General features: G+C 39.1%; 1 protein-coding gene and 1 pseudogene across 3 annotated transcripts in view; both read left to right on the top strand.

Annotated features, from left to right (window-relative positions):
- Positions 1–534: 534 nt before the first annotated feature.
- LOC112482493 lies at positions 535–675 on the top strand (annotated as a pseudogene).
- A 10,864-nt stretch (positions 676–11,539) lies between these two features.
- DCAF5 (DDB1 and CUL4 associated factor 5) overlaps positions 11,540–19,466 on the top strand; it is a 90,152-nt gene continuing 82,225 nt past the window's right edge. For 2 of the 3 annotated variants that reach the window (XM_015591962.2, XM_006915154.2), the window contains exon 1: positions 11,540–11,969. In XM_015591962.2, coding sequence (XP_015447448.1) covers positions 11,756–11,969 — 214 coding nt within the window. In that variant the 5' untranslated portion in view covers positions 11,540–11,755. The remainder of the gene's footprint in view (positions 11,970–19,466) is intronic. The other variant, XM_006915155.3, reaches the window with a different exon arrangement.

Here is a 19,466-nt window from a genome sequence, read left to right as displayed (position 1 = left end):
GAGACATAGGAGTTCCACAGTGCAGATGGATGGACAGTAATGCTCACCCATATTAAATCTTGTGTGCTTAAAGAATGACATCAGCGTGTTCATTTGTGTAGAAACAAGACTTTTACATAGCAGAATCTTTATAATACGGTGATTAAGATGAAATGGGGATTGATGACAAAGATTTTTGGCTTCATTCAGAGATTCGCTAGGTGTTTCTTATCAGTATTAAAATAGTTGTCAGACCCTATAAATAACTTGCTCTTTTCTTTTACAAAAAGATAAGCATTAGAACTTGGCTGACTTTTTCAGTGATGATGATAAGGTGGCTGTCAGTATGCTAATTTATAGTTTTAAAACTGTTTCTTCAAGATAAAGTTAATAGTGTAATGAGTAAGAAAACTGCTTTTTGAAAGCTATTGTAAATGAATATTTTGAAAAATGATATTTTAAAATTTTAAAGTGTTTCTATTTTGGCGGGGCTCTTTTTGGCAAAAAAAACAAAAACAAAAAACAAAAAACTCACTTATAAAACTGCTCATATTTGTCTACAGCTATGCCACCCTGAACAAGCCGGATCCCGTCTGATCTCATCTGATCTTATCTGATCTCGGAAGCTAAGCAGGGTGGGGCCTGGTGTTAGTACTTGGATGGGAGACCATCTAGGAAGTCCAGGTGCTGTAGGTGTAAAAAATAAAAATAAATTAAAAAAAAAAAATGCTCATATTTGCACACATAAAACCTTGGAAATAGTTTTCTACTGTGTTTAAGGATTTTCCAAATAAAAGCAACTCAATGGATCTTAAATATATTTGTTAAAAGTATAACAGCTAATTAATTTACAAATGCGACTGATTGATACGGTGGACAATAAAGATTAACTAGCTGAATTTCAATAAAATTGAATAGAACTGAAAATTAGTTTCATGTTTGAGTAAGCCCAGCCAACTATTTTTCCATTTGGATCCTTTATATTTTTGAGTTTCATTTCCATTAAAACTAAGTAATAAACAGGTCATAGAGACTGACTTTCGAAATTATAATATCACAGTGTATTAAACTACCATTTCGAAAGTAAAGCAAAGTCAATAAGATTGCTTTTACTTAAATAAAAAGTTTGTGGGAGCAAAATGGGCTTTTTGCATAGATAATAAAAAAACTTATAATTTAAAATACTGTGTTTATGTCAACTTTATTTCATCCTTTATTTTTAAACATTTTTTTGTGATTTAAAAAGGTACATATTAGGTCAGTATTACATGTAGGTAATGTATAAATTACAAGGATGCATGTTTAAAAATGTTTAAAGGAGAATTTATGATAAAAAATTAGAGAAAAAAATTAGAATTTTTCAAATACTGGGTTTCTCGACCTGAGCACTATTGACATTTTGGGCTGGAAAATTCATTGTTGTGAGGGTTATCCTGTGCATTGTAAGATATTTAGTAGCATCTCTGGCTTCAATCCACTAAATAAATGCCAACAGCACCCCTCTTTATAATTGTGACAATCAAAAAACATCTCTGGTGATTAACAAATGTCACTTAACGTTGCCAGATTTAGCAAAACAAAAGCATAAACAAAACAAGATCTACTTATTTAAAAAAAAACTATTCTTTATTTATCTGAAATTCAAATTTAACTGGGTGTTCTATGCTTTATCCAACACTCTAGGGACAGGCGCGGGGAGGGGCGGGGGTGCTGGAAGGGGAGGAGGACAATCCTACCTCCATTGATTGTCACAGATCTAATGTATTATGCCTCCATCTCCGTCTCTCTTTTAGCCTACCCTAGCTTCCAAACTCTTCGACTGTGCCCTCTGGAACTAATTATCCATAACCCGCAAAAGCCCATGCACTGCCAAACTTTCTCTCCAATTTCTTTCTTTATTAAAATCTGACTCCTTTAAAAACACCATTTTCCTATTGCCCACCCAAATGGTGCTGTTTATACTCTTAATTTTCCACATAGTTCAGGGGTGAGAGGTGTAAGGAAATATGAAATAAGCAAAAATATAACTGGTATTTTGAATCGAAAACTATGCACTCTTTAGAGCAGACCCTTCCGGATTACCAGATTACCGGATTTTACAACTTTGCCCTATTTTACAACTTTTGCCCTATTTTGCCCTATTTTACAACTTTGTAAACTGTAGGTAACTGATAGCAATGCAAAATAATTCTTGTCTATAGAAATGCAAATAAGTCTTGTCCAGTGTAGTTCAATTGACTTGCCTCCCCCACTTTGAGAAGAAGCCAGTTTTGCCTACATTTTCAAGCTCATTTCAATTTTCCTGTGGTATAAATATAGATTCACTTTTGGACATGTTACTAGTTCTCACATTAATAATGGTTAACTAAAATCTTTAACACATTTCATTTTATATCTGTATGAGAGTCACAATTTACTTTTTTGTTTTTAAAATTTTCCTTTAACAAAGGCGGGGTTGTTTTGCTTCTCGTTGGTATTTCCTGGCCATTATTCTTTCACTCCTACTTAAAAAGAAAAAGTAGAGCCAGCTTCTTTGAGGTCGATGATACCTACCCCACTCTTTTCCTTTTCTAATTGCTTTTATTTACTGCCCTCACTGTAACGCCCATTTCACTCAAGCAAAGACTTTTTAGCTCATTATGTCTTTCCACCACAAGCACTGCCATTACTCTGGGTGAATTCAACCATCAAAAAGATGATCCATCCCCTAGTGTCCGAGCTGCTCATTCCTTGATGTCCTCAACATCCTTCTCCTTGACTCCACCTGAGCCAGAACCACTTCTCTCATCACCCCTTGGGCCTGTTATCATCTATATAATTGTGCCAGTTTCAGAATCTTAATTCAAGCATCTTGATTGGCCACAATCTCTTCTCTTTCAAAATTGCCTGTTAGCCACTCCTACAACTTTCTTTGACCTCATAGGGACCCTCGCTCATTGGTCCTAATCAGCTTTCTTCCTATTCCTTTCTCATTTTCCCTTCTAATTTAGCTTAGAATCCATGGCTCATAATTTCACTATTTTGCCAAGACTCTAAACTCCATCGTTCCTTTTTTTTTTTTTTTCCTAATTCATCTATTTAGAAAATCCCCAAACCTGAATGGACTGAATTATCTGCTTTCTCTATGGCGCTGCTCTAGAAAGCCATCCGTTAGGGCAGATGAATTCTAGAGAATCTCCAAATCAGCCTTCAAAATCATCCAGGGTAGGTCATCTCAATCTCCTACATTTCACTGTTAATTCAAACAGTCCCTCTTCCATCAAACTTTGGTTCCCGCTCCTCCCCCACACTCTCAGATGACCTTGCCCTCCTCCTTCACAGAAAAAATAAAATAGATGAGTACTCCCATCTTCTTACTACCAAACACATAATCCTGCTTTCACCTGCACCCACCCTGTCTTGCTTCTCCAGTTTTAATGAGAGGCACTAACCTTCCTCCTAACTGGGACCAAATTCTTTTCCTGTGCTTTGGATCCCCTCTGCCTTGCTTTCTCAGAACTCTGCCCTATAAACTATACAGTCTGGTTACATTTATATATATTTTTTTCAAATTTTCCCCATGAATAGGGTCTTTCTCAATGGTTTTTAAACATTCTTGGATCTTAGGTTCCCTTCTAGTTACTTAACTGCCTTCATTTCCTTTCCTTCTACTCACTGTTCAGCCAGTTCTCTGGGGTCCACCCTATCATACCCCTAAAGGAACTCTGATTGAGATCCTTGGTATTTCACTGGTAAAATCTTGGTGTCAACAAATCCACCATTTTTCAGTTGACTTATTGACTTTGAAGCAACAATTGACACAATCGACCACTCTCTCTTTGAAGTGCTTTCTTGTCCCAGCTTCCATGACACTTCCAATATTTTTCTTATACCTCTGGTCACTCCTTTTGACTCCTTGCAAGTATATTCTCCTACGTCCAAGCATTAACCCTAAGCATCTCTCAAAGCTCAGTCCTAGAATTCTTTGCTTTTCTTCCTCCTTGATACTTCTGAAATATTTTTGTTCACACCTAGGACTTCACCACCACCTCTATATTATAGACTCTAGCCTCAACCATGTATCTGAGCTCAGGCTACTTGTCAAGTCTTGGAAGTCTCAGAGGTACCTCAAAATCAATGTATTTATAACTGAATTTATGGTTTTCCCCTCAAAAGAGACTTTTCCTAGGGGTTCTATTTCAGTGAATAGTCATGCAAGTCAAAAATCTAGGCATTTCCTTGATGTCTTGTCCCTCATCACCCACTCTCTCTAATCCATTGCCAAATTCTATCTTTTTATATTAAATCCATTTACTTCACTCCAACTCCACTAGCCTTGTCTAAATTATCATCTTTTGTGCTTCCTAATCATCTACTCTAATCCACTCTCCCCCTCCAATCCTTTCTTCTCATAGTAGCTAAAATACTCTTATCAAATGCATATCTGATCATATAAGCCCCCTGTCTAAAACCCTTCCGTGACTTTTAGATGAAGACTAAAATCCTTACCATGGCCAAGCCCCTGCAGAATTTAGCAACTATCTAACTACATCCTCATCTGATACCATGTTCCCTGTCCCAATGATCTTGAGTCACAATGGTCTTCCTTTAGGTTTTTCCACCCACAGATCCTTTGTATGTGCTGTTATCTTTGCTTGGAGCATCCCCAGCCAACCACTACTTGGCCTCATTTACACCTATCTTTCCTTCAGATCATAGCTCTCCTTAATGTCTCTAATATGATTCTCCCATTTTAATCTATCATTATCATCATTAATCATCATCATCATCTTCATAGCTGATACTCAGACATGTTTGCTACAAGTCAGGCACTGACCTAAGGGCTTTACCAATATGGATTCATTTATCATAACAACTCCATTTAATATATGTGAAAACTGAGTCATCGCATACTTTTATGTCCCACAATTGTTATTTTCCTCATGGAATAATACTTTCTTTATGGGGTGGTGGTTGAGAATATTAAATGAGCTAATATATGTAAAGGACTTGAAACAGTGCCAGCTACATAATAAGTGCTCAATAAAAGTATTGTTGTAATCTTATATTTACTGCATGATTTGATTGATTATTTGATTAAAGTTTGTCTCTGTCCTGTAAGCACTATGAATATTGGTCAGAGTCTTCTTTTTTGCTCACTATTATATCCCTTGTGTCCACCTAGGGCAGTGGCACATAGTAAGTGTTCAATAAAAATTTCTTGAGTGAATAAATTATCATTTATGTCTAACCACACGGGATTGTTATGAAGATTAAAAAATGTTTATAAAGTACTTTTAAAAATTACACAGGGATAGAGAAATGTTAAATATGTAAAAGGTAAACTATGGTGCCAACTGTGAACATAACAGGAATCTTAAGACAGGAAAAATAATGTGGCCTAGATTTGTTGAAGAAAGAGTTCATGGAAGAAGTGGACCGCGAAGTATGTATTGGATTTGGGAGGGCAGTGTGAGCATAGAGACATGTAGGGAGGGATGGGCTATCAGCCTACTTGGTGGGTGTATGATGAGGAGTAACAGGAAATCTAATTATAGATATGGTGAAAACAAATCATGGAGGAACTTAACAGGCAGATAAAGGAACCTGGACTTGACAAGACAGAAAAGGGAGCCTTGAGTAGGAACATTTCAGGAAGATTCCTTCACCCAAAACCTAGTGAGCCAGAAACTCTTCTCGGTGCTGTAGATGCAATGATCAAAACAAACCACGAGGATATAAAACAGCAAGCAACAAATGAACAAACAAAGCAAACAAACTCACAGACAGAGACAACAGCATAGTGGTTACCAGGGAGGAAGTGGGTGGGGGGAAGATAAAATGGGTAATTAGGGTGAAATGTATGGTGAAAGAAGGAGACTGGACTTTGGGTGGTAAGCACACGATGAAAATTGAGATGATGTGTTATAAAATTGTATACCTGAAACTTACATAGTATTATTAATTAATGTTACCCCAATAAATTTAATTTTAAAATGTTAAATACAAATGAATGCATTCCTATACAGTACATTATTTTGCTTTTTAGATTTATAAAAACAATACTATTCAATAAATAAAATTCTGAGCTTTGCATAAAAAAAAAAACCCCAAAAACTATAAATGGTAAAGAAATCTGATATCTCACAGGTTTTATCATTTTGTGATTTGAACGATTATTTTCTAGCAGACTTGTAGATAGCCAGATATATCACCAGCTCCAACTTAAGTGGGATCTGTAGTCAATAATGCTGATTATACTCACATCATGAGTTTATGCAGTTTGTTCAAAAGGATAGGGTAACAAGTTTATAAACACATGCTGTGATCAGTTCATTTTCTAGGAGTGTGTCCTCGATTACAACTGAACTCATAGAGACAATTTAAATTTGACTTCTGCACCAAAGAATTTTCTTGCTTTTTGGGCATATTTTACTTTGGGGAAGGATCATTGCCCAATGTTACTTTCTCAGTGGTGTTTAGCACACCGAAGATGCTTAATAAACATTATATATCCATGGGATCATCCCTGGAAAAGAAATGTTGGCTATAGGATTGCATGCCTGGTACAGTAAACAATAACTGTTTTCAACAGTTTCTCAGGCCATTCATCAGTGGTTATTCATATGGAAGCTTAAAATTAAAAATAAGTAAAAACAGCTGGCTCCTAGGGATTTTTGTCAAGAAAACTTCAAATATATAAAATCCAGGTGATTGGCATAGAATAGTGGAGAAAATATCATTGAGTAAATATCAAATGAATAATTCTGGCCATCGAGAATTTCTGTCCACTTCCACTCCCTAAAGCTTATTTCAAACTAGGTTTCTTCATTCATCATGAAGAATTATGCATGGCAAACTTGAAGCAAATGTCTGGAAAGTAAGTTGGAATGTGATTTGAAAATTCTAGTAATAAATAATATTCTAAATTCAATTTAATTACTGAATTCAATTATTTCACAGCCAGGGTATTCACTTTAAGACCTGAGAAAAATGCCCCCCTTAAAAAATGAATTAGGACGTGGTTCCATAGTATAGCGGTCAGCACGTCTGCTTTACATGCAGAAGGTCCTGGGTTTGCGTCCCAGTGGAGCCACGGTCCAAGGTCTACGGCCATGCCACCCCGAACAAGCCAGATGTCCGATTTCAGAAGTTAAGCAGGGTTAGGCCTCGTTAGTACTTGGAAGAGACCACCCAGGAAGACCAGGTGCTGTAGGCAATAATAATAAATAAAAATAAAAAATGAATTAGAAACTATAACAAAAAAAATTGGGGGAATTCAAAAATATGTGAAGATTAAATAATACACTAATAACAAATTGATCATGGAAGAATTCACAAGGAAAATTAGAAAACACCTTGAGATGAATGGCTCTGAGTAGACATTTCTCCAAAGAAGATATATAAACAAACATAAAAAAGATATACAAATGGCCAATAAGGACATAAAAAAATGTTCAATATCAAAAGTCATCAGGAAATTGCAAATCAAAACCATAATGAGAAACCATTCACTCACTCATATAGTTATAAGAAAAAGATGGACAATAGCAGGGATTGGTGAGAATATGGAAAAATTTTGAACCCTCATACATTGCTGGTGGGAATGTCAAATGGTCAGTTGTTTTGGAAAACAGTTTTGAAGTTCCTCGCGAAGTTAAACAGTTATATAATCTAGCAATTCCACTACTGAGTATACATAGCCAAGAGAAATGAAAATATATGTCCAAACAAAAATTTGTATACAAATATTCATAGTAGCATTATTCACAACAGCCAAAAAGTGGAAACAGCCCAAAAGTCCATTAACTGATGAATGAATGAACAAAATGTGGTATAGCCATGCAATGGAACCTAATTTGGTCTAGAAAAAATGGAGTACTGATACATGCTACAAGGATGAACTTGAAAACATCATGCAAAATGAAAGAAGCCAGACACAAAGACCACATCTTCTATGATTCGACTCATGAAATATCCAGAACAGACAAATCTGTAGAGACAGTAAGTAGATAAGTGGTTGCCAAGGGCTAAAGGGAGGGAGGATTGGAGAGTGATTGCTAATGTGAGTAGGGTTTCTCTTTGGGGTGATGAAAGAGTTCTGGAATTAGATAGTGCTGATGGCTGTACCACATTGTGAATATACTAAGCCACTGAATTATGGACTTTAAAAGGGTGAATTTTATGGTATGTCAATTACATCTAATAAAATTATTATTTAAAAAATGAAAGGATATATGTCCTATAGATCTTGTTGGAGAAATCTGTATTTAAATAGAACAGTTTCTTTACTTTTTTCCCAAAATTAAGATTGACTGCTATTTGAAATAACTTGTCCTTTAAAATTTAAATATTAGTTAAAATATATGTATATAATATGTATTATTTGTTTGAATTAATATCTATGAGCAGTTTTATTTTTAAATTGGAAATATTTTTAAGTGAAAAATTTCTGAGCATGTTAGTATCCATATGTAGCTCTTAATATGCTAAAACTTAATCAATGTTTGAGAAGGGACTTAGTATTTTCTTAGTTTTTTTTTTAAACAATTTCTAATGTTCGAGCGTTTCCTTAGCATCTAGTCAGTTTTTAAAGATTCTTTACTCTTTCTCAAGTTATATCAGGGCCAAGCAAAATAGAAGTTGAAGAAGTAAATGAATTTCTGGGAACTCTACATCTGATCAGTATTCAACCCTTGATGCAGCAATTAAGTAAGGGCTCCCATGTTAAGTAATTTTCACACCGTGGTGTTTCCAGAATGAATTTTCAAAACAGTGTTTCAAGTATTCCTGAATACAAATGTTAATATACAGAAGTTTCTGAGCCTATGTAAGAAAAATAGGAATTTTTCACTCCTCTCCCTCTTTCTCCACACATTCTATGCAGTAGAAATTACTCAAGAATCTCAATTCCATTTGCTATTTTTAAGCTAAGTATACTGGTGTTTTAGCATAAATGCCTGTATCAGAAAGACCATATTCATACGGTCATTAAAGTTAAGTGTACATAACTAAGTTATAGTTATGTACAATATTATTAGTTTGCAATAAATGACCCAAAAGAGTATGTTAAATTCTTAATAAAAGCAAATAGATACCATGGGGCTTGATCTTCTAAGGTTAGGTTATATCATAGGAAGGGTTGCCAGATTTAGCAAATGGTAGTACGGGATGCCCAATTCAACATGAATTTTGGATAATCAATGAATAAGTATTTCAGTATTTGAATAACTTTTTTAGTATACTTATTATTATAATTATCATTGTTTACCTGAAATTCTTATTGAATTGGGCATCCTGTATTTTATCTGGCAACCTAATTATCAGAATAGGAGAAAGAGGTTTTATGCACCCTCCTTACAAAAAGCTGCCCAGACTAGCTTTAGGATATAAATAGACTGAGTGGTCCTACATTCCTGTCCTTGCTGGTCACTAAAAATTAAGGAAGTTTCCAGCAAAGTCCTAGAATTGGGCTGCCATGTGACCAGATCCTGGTCTATTTTTAGGCTGAGGTAAACGGGGCAGTTATTCCAGAGACGGGAAAAGCAAGTCTCATTTCAAGGTATGGAGAAGAAGTATGCATAAGAGGAGAGAGAAGGATGTGTCTTATATATTGCCACAATAAAGGCTACTTCGCACTGTTACTATGCCCATCTTCCCCATTCAGGCAAATAAAGTAGGTATAAATGAAATCCTATTAACTGAAAGGAGCCAAAGGGTTCCACTTTTTAATATGTGGATTAAGTATGTCAAGCAAAGTGAGATGGCAAACGGGCCTTGAAATTGTCTCCACTGTAATGAAGCACAGATACCTCAAACTCAATGCATCTACAACTGAAGTCATTACCTCCTTCTCCAAATTCCTCTCCACTCCTTAAATTCATTCATGTACTTAGTGGCCAGCACGTGCTGGCTCTGGACATACCCCCATGAGAAGAACAGACATGGTTCCTCCTCTTAGAGAGCTTACAGCAGAGTGCGGGACACTATGATATAATCACAAAAATAAATAATTAATTACACGTTATGATATTGCTATAAAGACGTTGGGTGTTATAAATCTTTAATCAGCTGGTATACTACTGATCTTTATGGGGCTATTATAATGAATAAACACCGTGAAGCATCCTGAGATTTTTTTTTAAAAGCACTATACATTTTCCTATTTAAGGATATTATTCCATTTAAACCGTAATTTCTGGAATTGGTGAATTTCTGCTGATTTCAACAATATTTGTGATAATGTTGACTTTTAAACATTTGCTTGCTTATTATGATTAATCTTGTCATTGTACAAAAAGTAGTGGGTGATTTTTCTTCATGGGTGAATCTCTTCCACGGTCCCCTTTGTGGTAGTGTACTCCACTGACTACCCATGTGCCATCTCTAGTCCAGAAGACGTAATCCTTGTGAAACTGAAAGGGCAAAACTGACACTTGCCTATTCTAGTAATTTATTACTGTTAAATGACAGAGTTTAGCTTCTAGGAAAAGTACTACAAAACATTGAAAAGGGGGCTTTTTACTATATCTGGTAGAATTCCAAAGCACTTAACTCCCAGTCACCTCACTGGGGGTCAGGGCGGAGGCTCGCAGCCTACTGAAGTGCAGCTACTTCTGGCCTGGAACCAGCTGCTGGTTAACGGCTGTACAGCCTCAGAGCCCCACACTCAAGACCCTGAAGAGGAGCTCACCGCACCCGATTAAATAACGTATATTCCTATTTTCGAATAATGCAAATGAACCTGGAACTAACGGACACAGTACTTTCTGCTTCTCAAAGGTTTCTCAACTCAGTTTTGAAAAATTTCTTCTCACTTCTTAAGAATTCCTCCTCCTCACCCTCTTCTCCCATATACCACTCTATTATTTACCAGACAGAACAATTTATCCTTTTTACTGAATGGCTGGAGGAAGGGAGAATAGAGCAGAGAATGGGGCGGGGTAGGGGAGGGGCCGTGTTAAAAATTTATTTGGCAAGCGTAGGAAGGGGTGCATCAATAAAATTCCCAGGCAACCTTACCCCAAGTGTCCAGTTATATCTCCTGATTCCCTTCCCCTGGACAGGGCTCGGGCGGGCCCAGGATGAGGCCCACTGAGGGAAGGCGACTGGAGCCTCTGCCGCAGTCCTCCCTCACCTCCTTGCCCTATCGGGCTGCATTCTCTCCGCCGAAAAACAGAGCGGGGAGCCGAATTCGTCCCGACGCTGGGCCTCCAGGCGGCGATGGACGGCCGGCAGCCGGGGGAGGAAGACGAGCCCGCAGCCCCGCGGCCACTTTGATTGTTACGCGCCTTCAACTTAACAGAGTGCAGCGCTCAGGGGGTGCAGCGGCGCCTCCGCCCAGCGCCACCCGACCCTCAGCGCCACCCGACCCTCGCGCAGGGAGGAGCTGCGGCGGGAAAACCGAGCAGCCGCCCGCGGTCTCCTGACCAAGCCGCCTGCGTTCTTCCGGCCAGCAGCCCTCGGCGGGGGAAGGGCAGCCGCCGCCCGCGTTCTCCCGGCGCCGGCGACCGGCGGAAGGGCAGCGGATCGCGGAAGCACGGCCGCAGCTGGGGATCAGCTGCTGGAGGAGGCGGAGAAGGAGGGGGAGGAGCCTAGAGGGGAAAGGGAGGGAGGGGACCATCAGGAAGCCGCGAACGCCACCGAGTGTCTGCACACCTCGTTCCGTCTGCCATGGCTGGTTAAAGAACCATCCGGATCGCTGCGCGGGGGGAGGGTTGGGTGGGGGGAGCGCGGCGGCCGCGGGGGAGGCCGAGGGAGGGGCGGCGGCGCGAGCAGCAGCGGCGGCGGTTCCAGGATGAAGAGGAGAGCTGGCCTGGGGGGCAGCATGAGGTCAGTGGTGGGCTTCTTGTCCCAGCGGGGCTTGCATGGGGACCCCCTGCTCACTCAGGACTTTCAGAGGAGACGCCTGCGGGGCTGCAGAAACCTCTACAAGAAGGACCTCCTCGGCCACTTCGGCTGTGTCAATGCCATTGAATTCTCCAACAATGGAGGCCAGTGGCTGGTCTCAGGTAAATCAACCCCCTTCCCCTCCCCGCGCCTCCCGGCCTCTTTCCAACCTCCCCCTTTCGCTCTCCCTCGCTACCCTCCTCCTGCCCTCCATCCCCCACCCCCTCCCTCCTCAACCCCCCTTCTGCGGTGGGAAGGTTTGGTGTCAAATTAAAACCATTGCAGGGGGAGGGAGGGAAGGAGGGGAAGGGGTGGATGTCTTCTATAAAAAAGACCCAAAATGGTTGACAGGTCCTTAATTCGCTTTATCCCAAGTGTAAAGTGATCTCTCCTGCTGACTGCCCCCAAAAGTGTGGGTCGGGAGGGGGGCGAGGTTACCGCTTGACAAAGTTTGATGGGAAACTCTTCCTCCGCGTACTTTAAAAGGTGCGGGGGGCATTTTGGAGATTGGAGGGGGAGGAGGCCGAGGCGCGCCTGAGGCAAGAGGGAGCTCGAGCCCTAGTCGCTGGCGACCTGGAGAAGGGCCTTGGGGCTGGGCGGTGACAGGGCCGGCCTCGGGAGGGGTAGGGGGCTGCGACTCGGGGGCTGTCTGGGTGAGCGGAGGGGAGGTGACTGGCGGGCGGGTGCTGTTGGCCGCCCTCCTCAGCGCCCTTAAGGGCCCAGCTCCATCTCTTTACGTCTTGTTTTTATTATGGTTTCGGGAGTGCGGAAGGCTCTGGAGGAAAAGAGGAGCCGGCCTGAACTTGAATGCGCAACTTGTGAGGCAGGGGGTGGCGGGTGGGCGACCCCGGGAGACTTGTTGGCGGGAGCCCCGCGCCCGCACCCCCCCTCCTCAGCGGCTGCCGTTGCAGGTGATCTCCACTCCTCCTCCCTCCCACCCAGCTGGGCTTGGATGCCCCCAGCCTCCCCCGCTGGTGTGGGGAAAGTGGCGAAATCGAGGCCGGGGTTCCGGCCAGGCGGTGTAGGCCTCGCTCTCCCCTGGGCTCCTAGCGACAGGCAGCTGAATCGATAGCCTATTGCTCTCGGGGAGGCCGGGGCCGGACCGGCCGCGGCGACAGCTGCCCTGGGGGAGGTACGCTTGCTGCCCGAGGGGGAGCTCGCCGGCGCCGCCGCCCTCTTTCCTAGGGTCGCGGGCCCAAGGCAGACAAGTGGGGATGGGGGTACGCTGGGGGCGGCTCCCGGAAACCCTGCTAAGGGGAGGAGGGCGAAGACCGGTGATCTAGCGTTCCCGCTCGTCTTTTGCCCTCTTGCGTCCCTTTTCCTACATTGAGCGGGAGGAAAGGGGGAGCCCAGTGCTGGACGTGGCGCTTCGCTTCACTCAGGCGGGTCCCCAAACGGTTTTCTAATTTATGTCAGTAGGCAGCTCGCCAGAAACTTCTGGGATCATGGCAAAGCATCCATCCGTCTTCTTCGCGAGTAAGATTCGGAAGTGACATGGGGTGTGCAGTCCAATTTGGGGGTAGCAGAGATAATATCTGTGTGATCATTTCACGATAAACCTTCTGGGGTTTCTCCAGAACTTACTTGACTTTTCCACCCTAGATCGTTTTCTCTTTGATTAGGTAGCTTTTGGCCTTAGATCATCCCCCGAAGAAACCTGATATTCCATTTCAAGGCATACCCCAAACAAAAGCTTTCTTCCCCCACACGGCCAAAGGCAAAATGGGAGAAGATCTCTAAAAGCTCCTGGTTTTTCCCTTAGTGCTTCTTCTCAATTCATAATCCTCCTGTCTCCTTCCCAGACACAAGTAAACTCGCCCTAATCGGTGAGGGAATTTGAGGGGTACTTTTTTATATGACTGAACTAATCATGTTCATTAAATCATAAATACAGTCGTACACTGCCCAGTTTAACACATTTTTTAAAAGTAACAAATTTATTAAGATATATTTCACATGCCATACAATTTACCCATTTAAAGTTAACTTTTTAAAAAGCAGTAAAAAAAGTTGCCTCTGTTCTCTACCAGTTATCCTTGTTCAGGACCTTCCACTATGTCTTAACCTCATTTTCTCTAGTTTTGGCCAGTTAATTTCCTTTATCCTAATTTTAGACTGTAGAAGCCAAGGTCATTTCCACAGTGCAGGCTCTGACAAACCTTTTAGTTCTAGGCATTCGTTTCCTTTTCTAGGTCTGAGTTGCCCATCTCCATCAGAACTTTCTGGGTTCCACCCTTCTTTCCCCCTTATTTTTCCTCCTCCTCACACTGCCTCTAGCTCCATTCTTCCTGTTTCCTTTTTATCTATTCCTGCCCTTATTCCTAGTCCTTCCAACTGGCTTTTCCACTTACCCCTCCAATTTAGCTTAGATAGACTTAACTTTTAATTCGTTCCATGAACATGGAGTTTTAGTTAAAAGCCTTTTTAGCTCTTCACTTTCCATTAGGAGTACAATTTATGCTAACAGAAAGTTCTTCCTGTTTGCTTCAGATAAGGTAGCCCTTTCAGGGAATCATAAATACAGCTTAACTTGTTAAAACTAATTACATTTTGTTCTGCAGAGTCTTTCAATAATCTTTCCATGTTTAAAAATAAAATATCACGTTTCTTTTTTATCATTGTCCTTCTTTAGCAGTTAACACCTGAGGGGAGGGGCACAAAATATTTTGAGGTTAAAGCCGTCTGTCCCTAATGCCTCACAATAAGGTGGTGGGAGGCCAGAATCTAGGGTGATAATGAGATTACTTTGATGCATTTTGTTGTTGTATCTTGTTTGGATGGGTTAAAGCCTTCAGAAAGCAGTAATTAAAATGATTGTTCATAGTTTGTTCAGTTTTCATTTCCTAATTGCTTGGCAGGCTCACATTTCTTATAACTGACAAATACTATTTGGTAGAGTTAACTTAGACCTAGGGCAAAAGTAATAATTGCATTATTCTTGTGGCCTTATAAAATACTATTAAGGATACATCATTACTTTTTTGTTCTAACAGCTAGCCTTTTTTCAAGGGCACAATGAGAGGCATTTTTAAGCAGATATTAAGAGTAAACCAGAGAAAATCAGGAATGAGAAAAGGTGCTCTGCTGGGAAGTGAGATTGTGACAGCAACAAGTGGCAGTGTGGTTTTTTTACATTTTAAAACATTAAAATATTTTAACTTAAACGTATTTTTCTTTATTGTTGATTCGAAAAGAGCACTACTGTAATATGTGAGGCAGTGTGGTATAGCATACATGTGGTTAAATCACTGCTGTGTCAAATTGTTGAACCCCACTGAGTTTGTTTCCTGATCTATGCAATGGGAATACCAGCACCTACCTGACGGGCTGTTTAGGTTAGGCAGTTTAGGTTAGGTGCTGAACAGAGTGCCAGGCCTCTCAGAGAAAATGCTGAGTTTCTTTTCCCTTTTGTACTTATAACTCATGATGTCATTAGCTGGCACTCAACAATATTGAGAATGGACCTGTGCAAATGGGGCAGACAGGATAGCTTTGTGCCTTTTGATGTGGAATTAGGAGGTACATGTGGTATAGAAGGAGCCTGGGATTTAGTGTCACATGACATGAGTTAGAGGCGCTACTAGTCACAAAATGTGAAGGTAAGTCCCTTCACTCCTCATCTGTAAAATGGGGGTAGCAAATTGCCCTCACTACCTAACAAGGCAGTAGTATTCAGTGAAATGTTATATGTGAAGGTACTCTGTAAACGATGTGGGTTTGAATGAACATTATTTTTTATAAAGAATAGCTTATGCTTGATGTTTGCAGTTTCTTTTTTAGAATGTTTATGTGTATTCTTTGAGGGAGTTGAGGAACAGTGTATGTTGAATTGCTGTTTACATGAGATCCCACCCACATCAAGGAGGTTATGTTAGTACACATATTTTTTAAAGTCTTTGGTTGCACCTAGTACTTTCCGTTGCCTCTTCTTATGCTTCTCTTTTTCCTAGAATGAAGTCCTTTATACTTTTGGGATCTGATTGGGAGCCCAGTCAGAATGTAGCTCTGGGTGTATCTGACTTGGGTTGTAACTCTGCCTTCTATTTAAAACTGGGATAACTATTTAGTCCTATTTCTATTTCACATGGATCTCTGACTTTATTGATTATTGTTAAGTATCAACAGTTATATATAGAGATTAAGAGCATGAACCCTGGAGTCAGGCTGCCTGGGGGTGACTATCAACTCAACTACTTACTAGCTGGGTTACCTTTGACAGTCACTAATCCTCTCTGTTTCCTCATCCATATGATGACAGTAATACCTCACAGGGTCATGGTGAGGACTGAATGAAATAACATTAGTAAAGTTCTTAATACAAGGGCCTAGGCCATGCTGTTGCTCTGGTTGCTCCTGTGGCTGCAACTGTTATTGTTGTTTAACTTGAAGCTCACAAAAAGCTTTTAGGAGATTGACACCATCAACATCTAACATTTATTGCACACAGCAGAGTGCAGTGTGAAAAACTGAGAAAGATCTCAGTGAGATACTGTTAAAAATGCTTTGTGAATAAGCCTTCACCCCAATATTGTCATCAAAGCATATTTTTAAGCATCATATAATAGCTATGATAATAACTATGCTTAATTCAAATTCATTAATTAATGATCATTTCCTGTTGCCCAGTCACAAGTTATATCACATAGTGTGGAATCGGGTTTTTATAAAAAAAGTTTATCTAACAGCGTATTATCTACAGGTAGTGTTTGGCTTTATTTACCCAGTTAAATAAGTCAGACTTTATTAAAACTTCTCATGTGTTTAATTGGAATGTAAACTCCTAATTAGAGTTTTTCAGGAGAAATATGGCCAGTGGTAGGACAGATTTTGACTATGAAAAGCTATCATAGTATATACATTTTGGCAAGGTGATTAGGGAATCAATTCTTGGACATTCTTCTGGGCTTTTTCCTTTACTGATATTCCATTGCTTTGAAGGTGTTAAGTTTTATTCTTTGGTCTGTTTATTCAACACATAGTTTTCGAGTGAATATAAGACAGGAGCTATGCTCTCAAGCTTATATTTTAAGAGCATTTATTTTTTGCAACAGCAAATTTTTAAAATTTTTCCCCTCTGATTTATGATACTTTAATAGATATCTGATTTTTCTCTGGGTTATAGTACTTAACATAGCAAAAATCCTCTTGCCTATGAGCTTTAGTGTGATAGAAGCCTCAAGAGATGGCCTTGGAGGACATTGCTTTGGTAAATTATAGAGATCATGTGATAAGGATAAGGTAACATGGATATTTATAGATACATGTTATTTTTCCAAACACTTGTTCTTCAGTCAGCTAAGTGAAATCTATCAAAGATTGCCAAATAGAATTATGCCAGGAGTTTGTTACTTCTGCTTTAAAATAACCTAGTGAGGTTTAACTGATGACCACCAGTCTCATTAGACATTATTATCATATCAAAAAGTCTTTATGTTCAGTATTTTTCAAAAGAGCATCACTGACTTGACTTACCCCCAATGTTTTTGATTACTAAGAGTTTCTAAGAGCAGCAACCTTCAGTTACATTGAAAGGAGGTTACAGCCCAGGTGCAAGAGTGTGCACATTCACTGATAATTGATAGATTTGGCTGTCAAATATGGTTGGAATCATTTAGATGAGGGAAACTTTATTGATCAGTAAAACTTGAGACACAAATGGATAATGCTTTCTGAGTTAAGAAATGGATAAATTTATTTTCTCATGCATTGAGCACTTCTATTACTAATAAATAGCATTTAATTTTAATTTTTTTTCATGGTTTCAAGAAAGAAGTAATTGCTTTTCTTATTGTTTTAGTCTGGATTTATATACTCAAGGGTGGAATTAAAGTCTTTTAAAATTAAAGGAACTAAAATCCTAATTCAAATTAAGATTATGTAGGTTAAGAAGGTATCAATTCTGTTTTCAATTTTTGGTGCCCACATTGTTTCTTATAATTAGAGAACTGAATATTAATCTGTTAGGATTAACCCTTAGATTATTGTGAGAATATTAAATTACATTTCTTTTCTATTTAATTCCTTGCCCTTTAAAATTTTTTATTTTAAATCGTAAGAATTAGATTACTATTTGCCAAAATGTGGGTATGTAAGCTGATTTTAGGTAATCTTTGAATGAATATTTAAATTTTAATAATACATTTATTTTATACCTATTAGAAAAATTAACTAGCATGTATAAAGTATTGTTTTTAATGGATTTATTGATTAAGGTTAGGTTAAAATTTAAAAAGTCAATTTAAAGAAAAATAGTGTTGAAAGTGTTATGTGGATAAGGCAAAAATCAAAAGGTGATCAAGATTGAAGCTTGAGAAATATTGCATTAGGTAACCTTTTTTATATCTTCTTTCTTCCTTATCGAATGAGGCAGGTAGGAAAAAAAAATCTTCATTTTATGGAAAAGGAATAGAGAAATAGGAAAGTGACTTGCCCAGAGATGCTCAGTTAGTCTTTGGCAGTTAGGATCCTAAGTAGGGCCCATTGCTTGCAGGGAGGTGCTGTTTCTAAGTTGCCTTTTATATTTTTCTTTCCCTTTTCTACTTATAGGGCAGGCCAATTTTTCTGGATCTTTTCTAAAGAATTAAAAGCCGAATGTTAGCAGTTTCTGAGCACATAATACAACTCTGGTTGTTCCTTAGATGATAAATTGTATTTCTGTGTTTTGCTGTAAAGTTAACTTGTTCCACACAGTATCTTGTTTATTTATTCATTAAAAATATTTAATAAGAACATATTATGTGTGCCTTTTTAATCTTAATAACTAAAATAATTAATTTTTTAACATTTATTTAGCATGTAATGTGTACCAGGCCCTCTGCTAAGAACTTTATATGTCTTATTTGCTGCTTGGAAAATAGCCAGTGTTATCTGTAGTCTAGAAAGACAAGGAATTTGAAGGTTTTGTGCTAATTGTCATAACTAAGTACCAAAGAATAAAGAAAGGACATTGATAAGTAACCGCTGAGGGTTCTATAATGCAGAGAACAGGTAGGGCATTAGTGTAAAAAATAGATACTATATTGTTTCTGGTTAAAATGAAGTAATTCTAGGGATTAAAAACATATTTTTATTACTTTGGCCTATTACCTTGGTCTTTGTAGAAAATTTGGTTCCAATAGGTGCTTCTCAAATTTTTGTTCTTTTCAGCTTTAATACTTACTAGTCACCACTGCCAATATAATATAAAATTCCTAAAACTTAACTCATTTTCGCACATCCCCTGCTGGTCCCTCAAAAATTGACAGTGCTCCCCATTGTTGACCATATTAATTAGGACTGTCTCATCTGACATTCAGCTGAGACACTGTGATTTATAAAAATAAATGTTTAACAATAAAAATAGCTAGTATTTGATTATGTTATTTAGTAGATATTATTTGGGGGAGTTTCATAATGTGTTATGTACATTTACATACATGATCACATTTAATACTTGAAAGAATCTTTCCTAAGGTAGAGGTAATACTATTATCTTTATTTTACATATGAGGAAACTGATGCTTAGAGAAATTAAGTAACTTGTGAAAGCTCCTAAAGTTCGTATTAGAGCTGGATTTCCAGCCTGGGTCTGCGTGAGCTCTAAGACATACGGCTATCTGCTATGAAATATTTAGGATATT

This window comes from Pteropus alecto, unplaced genomic scaffold, assembly GCF_000325575.1.
Source record: "Pteropus alecto unplaced genomic scaffold, ASM32557v1 scaffold276, whole genome shotgun sequence".
In the NCBI taxonomy this organism is placed as follows: domain Eukaryota; kingdom Metazoa; phylum Chordata; class Mammalia; order Chiroptera; family Pteropodidae; genus Pteropus; species Pteropus alecto.
This window is presented reverse-complemented; position numbering and strand designations above follow the sequence as displayed.